This window comes from Gloeophyllum trabeum (assembly GCF_000344685.1).
Source record: "Gloeophyllum trabeum ATCC 11539 unplaced genomic scaffold GLOTRscaffold_00003, whole genome shotgun sequence".
In the NCBI taxonomy this organism is placed as follows: domain Eukaryota; kingdom Fungi; phylum Basidiomycota; class Agaricomycetes; order Gloeophyllales; family Gloeophyllaceae; genus Gloeophyllum; species Gloeophyllum trabeum.
In genome coordinates, this window is record NW_006920412.1 from 540,499 (window position 1) to 547,614 (window position 7,116).

General features: G+C 52.7%; 1 protein-coding gene across 1 annotated transcript; it reads left to right on the plus strand.

Annotated features, from left to right (window-relative positions):
• Window positions 1-4,268: 4,268 nt before the first annotated feature.
• GLOTRDRAFT_91453 (S-adenosyl-L-methionine-dependent methyltransferase) lies at window positions 4,269-5,055 on the plus strand (the record flags this gene model as incomplete). Its single annotated transcript, XM_007865011.1, has 2 exons — window positions 4,269-4,483; window positions 4,545-5,055. 2 exons carry the CDS (start codon window positions 4,269-4,271, stop codon window positions 5,053-5,055), a joined length of 726 nt encoding a protein of 241 aa, XP_007863202.1.
• Between the last annotated feature and the right edge of the window lie 2,061 nt (window positions 5,056-7,116).

The following is a 7,116-nucleotide window of genomic DNA, read 5'->3' on the forward strand; positions in this document are numbered from 1 at the left end:
AACGTATCAGTCAGCAAGCGGCCGGAGCTAATCCGCACGTGATCAGCCTGCAGTACCGCGTGATGAGGCACTTCAAGCGAGCATTGACGCGTCGAGGCTACCTATAGGACCTAGGACGAGCACGTGGAAACACGGCAGGATCGTATGGGACATGGTATAGCGGTGGGCAAAGGCTGAGTAATTGTGTGGGATGCGGAGCATATTTGTTATTTAACTCCGGGCGGACGCAAAACCATTCCAATAGCATAAAAATGTATGGAGCGTAGTGGAAAATCCAAGTTTTGTACTTCACCCTCTCAGCGTACCAGAATTATCGTCTCAGCGACCCTCGGAGTCCCTTCGCGTCGGACTTAGCGTCTACAATCAATCCTAGCTTTGCCAATAGGCCTGACTCGTCGAAACTAGATAACTCCGCCATCGCATATCGATCCAAGTAAGCTCCGGATTTAAAGTATAAAATTCACCAAGCGTCTGTAGGCACGAGACTATTGTTCGGGTTCAGTGGAACTCCCCACCCGGGCTACTGGCGAACTTCGGAGATAAATACTCTGGAGAATCGCTATACTGTTTGTTTCAGGCCTCAAGATTTTGTTTGTTTTAGGTTTTCCTACGGGCTACCCTACGGCGTCTAACTTCTCCCCCTCCCTTCGAACTTAAATATTACCCTTCAATGGCCTTAGACCGCCTACACCCATACCGCTGGGTGTTTTAGGTTTTATTTCTTTTTGGTCTTTGGTGTTGTCATGTGTTAGTGCCTATCACCGGGTCGGCGTGCCACGACACAGCTAAGGTGGCCAGTGTTCTCCCCGTCGGCTGATGAACCAGGAAAGGGTTTACGGCAAACGTACCAATGAGCGTCCAGTTGCCTTCAGCATGTCCATATTACGCCCCAGTGGCATGGGAGATTGCATAAATACCAATGCGGCCGAAGGGATGCAAGTCCACATTCTGTTTCCTGAAGAGCCACAGGTTCTAGGCAAGCCGTAAGGCACCTCCCCCTTTTGGTTCCAAGGCGGCAGGACGCAATGTCTCACCAGCAGCCCGGTTCTGTGCTCCCTTAGGCTTCCAAGTATCTAAACTGTTCGATTTTGCCCGTGTCCCTCGCACTGGGAGAAGGTCGTCCTGGAGTAGATAAGGTTAAGTGATCCAAGCCCGGGCGTCGTATTGTAACTTGAAGTCTATGTCCATCTCAAGTGTAGACTAGCGGAAGGCATCGCGAGCTCTCTAGCACGTGTCTTGGCCTGTCCTCGGTCATCAGACTCAGAACGCGAACCAGGGAGAAGCGGCCATCATGCGGGAGACTCGCGCCGTGTCATCAAGGTTTCATGATTGCACGCTGATATGCACTGACACACAACAATCACCAAGGACCAAAGTAAATAAACCTAAACCCCGTGATATGGGTGAAGGCGGTCCGAGACAACTGAGGGGTATTTTTAATAGTTCGAGGGGGAAAGGAGGAGTAAGACACCGTAGGGTAGTCCGTAGGAAGACCTAGAAAAATAAAACAAAACCTTGATGCCTGAAACAAACACTAATGGATGCTCCGGAGTATTTATCTCCGAAACGGCGCAAGCAAAGTCGCAAACCACGGAACCGAGTGTAGGTTCGGGCTCATGGGAGTAGAAGACGCTAGAAAGAGTTGCTTAATTTTGTTTCGCTATGTGAGCCTCACCGGAGCTAATTGAATCGATGGCGGAGATAATTCACTCGACGAGTCAGGCCTATTGGCAAAGCTAGGATCGGTTATAATTCGCTAAGTTCGACGCTTTCGAACTTCTCGGGTTGCTGAGATCATAACACTAATTCTCTGAGATGGTGAAGTCGAAACTTGTTTTTCTGTATGCTACTTTGTACAATTTATACTACAGGAATGGCTTTGCGACCATCCAGAGATAAATAACAAATAACCGCCGCTACCCACAGGATTGCTCAGCACTTGCCGCCGCTATACCATGCACCACACGACTCCCTTGCACTCCTACTTGCTCGTCCCAACCCCTAGAGGTCGCCTTGATGCTCTGCCACCTGATCCAAGCGGTCCCATCACTCCGTGTGACGCACCGGTCACGTGCTAATTACCTCTGGCTGCTTGCTGACTGATGCTGGCCTCATGGTGACTCGTATGCGTCCGCACCTTCGGTATCTTGATGGAAGCGAGGGGGAGTGAGTGCTGGAGGGTGGGCATGAGGACGACGCCCCTCGATAGAAGTGTCCGCGGGTCCCGGAGCTAATTCAGCTAGAAGTCGCGTTGGTTAAGTCACTCTGGAGCTTCGGTGCGCGGAGATAAATCACAGAATGGGTCCGTGTACGCCTCGAGGATGTTAGGAAGTCCGGAGCTAAATAGAAAAAAAAGTCTTTTAGAGCCCATAGAAGCCTAGAGGCGTGAGAGCGCTGTGTCGAATAAGCTCCGGGGGGGCTTGTATGATGTGCGGAGTCCGCGTTTTCGGGGGTCAGATGATCCTGAGGCTTATCAACGCCTGCCTGACCAGCATATAGCCATCCAGACCGCTCCAGCAATCAAGCAAGCCTTCATACGTCGACATCGAGATGGGAGGATCAGCTGGCTGACACCGAGGACACGTACTGGCACGGTGGAAGCGAGCGATGGGATGGTCCGCTCGCATATCAATGCCTGATCTTAGCTGGGTCTGAATGGTATCCGTGTTCGGATGCCAGGAGCTTGGGTATTGCGTGTATACTGAACCCCAATGGGGTCAGGTACGGGACGGTGATACAGTACTCGAGTTGTACCTTTCGACACTCTGTTGTTAAAAAAATATAATATATTCGACCTTTGCGTAGACGTGCACGTCTGTGAACAAACAGACAAGTAAACCCACTTAGCACGTCTAACGAACAAGTGCAAAGATATTGCATTACCTGTGAACGAACAGACAAGTAAACTACAGGTAATGGTAAGTCCATGAACGAACGGGTTCGTGAATACAAACTCACCCCACTTAGCACGTCTAACGAACAAGTGCAAAGATGGGGGTGTATCTACGGGGGCGTTGTACATAAGGTCCTCGAGCTCGCAAGGTACAGTACAACAATCTAGATACGTCAAAAGGCTATCACAACGCTATATGAGCTGTCAGAGTGATAAAGAGTTACGATAAGAGAACGAAAGATAAACATAACTCAAAAAGGAAAGAATGTTGCTAAATTTGGAATCCGTGCAGTTTGCCACAGCCTGAGAAACAGAGCGGTGTCACCTCTCTGATTCCCACAGTCGCTCCAACATCTGTTTGGCATGAAAACACTGAAGCACAAACTGGGAAGGTTGCCGTGCAGAGCACCAGCGCTCGGACGCCTGACTGGCCATCCATATCTGGCAGGCCAATCGCCGTATCCGCCAAACCGCCGTGCTCGCTCGCAACCAATAGGAATTGACATCGGGCTTGGTATCCTCCACCAGTTCGCATCACCACCGACACCCAACATCCCGCCAATCCGAAAGGGCCGTGATACCTTACACCGCCAGTGAACAAACACAGTAGCCCTACAGCGACGTTCTCCTTCAGCATCAGCAAGACATATTGTTGGGTCGGAAGGCCAGGAGTACATGCGCATAGATTCTTCCGCCTGCAAGGCAGCAGACGATCAGGCTGGGTGGTGCGGTATATCACGATGGCCCCTTCATCCTCATTTCCTCCTTCCCATGTCCCGATCCCCTTATGTCCAAGCTTCATCGACATCGACTGCGGCGACTGTGCTATACGCAGTACACTAGCTTCCCTGTTACCCGGGCTCAGCGTCGAGATGCAAGTGCCAGCGTCTATCTTGCTGTTGAGTCATCTTATCAGATAACCTGATCAGAACTACTATTCGTCCTCCGCCACCCCACATCCACAGCTGCTGCGGACGACGACCTCGGCGCACTTTCTCTCGTTCTCTAATCTCACACGTTCCGAGTCACCGCTCGATGCGCAGTCAAGCACGTAACATCGCCTGCAGTGAGGCTGGAACGACTGCGGATATGGCATCAGGGGACTACCACTAGCATTCGGGCATGCAACATGCGACTTGAATGACCAACCCGAGGCTCTCGATAGTCAATGACGATTCAGTGACTTTGCCAGCACATCGGTGGTCCAACCACCGCGTTCACAGAGGAGGGGGGAGGGGCAACTGACTGACTCCGATGTCCAAACAAACCAGGAAGCAAGACGCTGCAATATAAATGCTGGGGCAAACGACAGCGGTCCTCACCATCCCATCTTATCAGATAAACCCTGCACACACACACACATAAACAAACCGCTATGTCGCAGACCGTCGAGCCCGCCTGGGAGCGCGAGGACAAGTACCATGCGTCCTTCCTCACCCAGCCCGACGAGGCGCTCGACTTCGCCGTCAGGAACAGCGACGCGAACGAGCTCGACCCCATCGCCGTAACCGCCTTGCAAGGAAAATACCTCAACCTGCAGGCACGCACCATCGGCGCGAAGCGGATCCTCGAGCTCGGGACACTCGGAGGGTGGGCGCTGGTCGTGACTTTGGTGCGGTGCGGTGCTGACGGGCTGCGTTGATTGAGATAGATACTCGGCCATCTGGCTCGCGCGCGCGCTGCCAGACGACGGAGAGCTGATCACCTGCGAGTACGAGCCCAAGCACGCGCGGGTCGCGGGGGAGAACATCGCGCACGCCGGCCTTGCCTCAAAAGTCAAGATCCTCGTCGGCCCCGCGGCGGACTCGCTCGCGAAGATGGACCCCGCAAACAAGTTCGACTTTGCGTTCATCGACGCGGACAAGGCGGGGAACCCGGTGTACCTCGAGTATTGCAAGAAGCTCGTGCGGAAGGGTGGTGTGATTGTAAGTAGTGCTGGTTGGGTACTTCGTGGTGTCAGGGCGGTGGCTGACGGAAGACAGATTGTGGATAATACCGTTCGGCAGGGACGCGTCAGTGATATGTCGTTCCAGGACGAGAACTCGAAGGGTGTCCGGAAGATGCTGGAGGACTTGAAGAACAGCACTGAGTTCGAGGCAACGACCCTCCAAACTGTGGGCGAGAAGGCGTGGGATGGGTTCACGTACGTGCTGCGTGTGTAGATGCGTGGAGAACACGTACGGGCCTTGATCGAAGGACCTCAACAGTCCCTCGCCAGTTCATCCTTGTGCTGTACTAGTACTGCATGTTTGTCACGAATAAAATGTGCGCCTCAGGAGATTCTGGGTGCAGCTTTATCAGATAAAGGAACGAGGAAGGATATGAACATACCAGCCATCCGCCGCACAAGCACAGCTTTCAACCTGAGCAACTACAAGAGACGCGCATAGACAGGGATAGTCCACCCAGAACCAAGAAACAAACTTACCCGGCGCATCCGTCTACAGACCATCATCGTCAGCGGCCTCGGTACCACAAAAAATTGGGGGAAGGTTCACATACACATATTCCGGGTCTCCACGTACATATACATGCACCACAGCCATTACCTCGTAGCCGTAGCCGGCGGCTTAGTTGGGAGGGCCCTCGGCAAGCATTGCAACCAACGGACGGACTGGTATCAGGCATAACCTGAGCTGGGACTGTTTGCCCAGCTCGGGACACCTCGAGATAAGCTGTAGGACGCGCTATACTGTAAGACGGCCTGCCTCGACACTCGTCGCGGCGAGTTCTCGGCGCTGGGAATCGACCAGCAAGCAACAAGGAGGAACCAGGACTCGCCATGGAAAGAGGTCATCAGAAGCACAACGCGCCGTATGGTCTTCCAAGTCCCGAATCCGTGCGAGCTTGGGGCGGGTATGTTTATGTCTGTTTTGACGAGAGCCAGCAGAGCACAGGTTCGTCTAAACTTGTATTTTGCAAGCTCTCGCTCAAGCATGATCTCCCCCTGCTGTTGGGGACAGCCTTCGTCTTGAAGCCGGCCCGTATGGGCCGTTTGCGTTGTATGTATGCAGGAGCAGGATGAAGCCTCTAGTGCTGCTCAATTCTTATTTCGTTCGTCCGTTCGTCTGTTCGTTCGATTGAGCGCGTCCAAAAGAGTGAGGAAGCAATGATGGCCGGCGATCCGGGACCAGGGTCATGTGATGTGTTCTCCGTTGGTGGCCGGCACATTTATTTCCTGAGGCTTTTTCGAGATATATGCACAAGCATGATAAGAGCCCCAATTGGGTCAATACTCAGCCTGGGCACCCGGTCCGTACATCTCAGAATTGCTATGAGGAGAATAATGTGGCATGTAATCTACGTCGACGGATTTCGTCCACATAACTAGCCACGGAAATTCTCGATGCCTTGCCGCGACCGGTGAGCACATCACATGACCGTGGTCCCGGATCGCCGGCCATCATTGCTTCCTCACTCTTTTGGACGCGCTCAATCGAACGAGCAGCACTTCTGGTTTTGAGCCACCTGACCTTCCCAAAGAACAAGGCTTATAAGAGTGGACGATCGAGCAGCGCGTCCACGCTTATAAGACTCAAAAGACGTTTCTCCTAACTCCGGCGGAAGCACCGGGAACACCGCCAGCCTTGTAGGGTAGTAGAGTACGGAGCCTCCAGAAGACTCCGGCGGTAGCACTGGCCCCAGCCGTAGCGTCGCGTGGACCGACGTACCAAAATAGACAGCTGCCAAAAGGGGACTGATGGCGCCCGATGACATCACAGTGCCGCCGTGCCCGACGCTGGTTGTCGCTGTTCCCGACGACGTCGGCAATAGGTAGTGTGTAGCACCTCGAATAAAATCGTATAAAATTCAGTAAATTGTCATTATATTCTACGTCGCCGATGATGTATAGTTGTAATACATATAAGGGACCAATATGGTCCATTCCCTTGATATCTATGTATGTCTGGGGCATACATGCTGAACAAAATGAAATTTCCGATTTAGTGGTGCTCCTGAGGGACAATAAAGCTTGAATATCAGTTTTATATCCATATTTTGACGAGGAATAGGACTATAGGAGGGTGGGGGCTAAGGGGGGATTTGTGGGCTTAAGAGGAACTCACCGGACAAAGGGACCTCAACAGACAGGCGGGGAGCGGCGGGGACGGCGCACTATGCCACCTGCAGCATAAGATACATTTTGAGAGGAGTTATAGGACGTACCTAGGCCCTGGGAATACAGTAGTAGCATCCAGCATCCTGGTTTGGTGGGGAGGAAG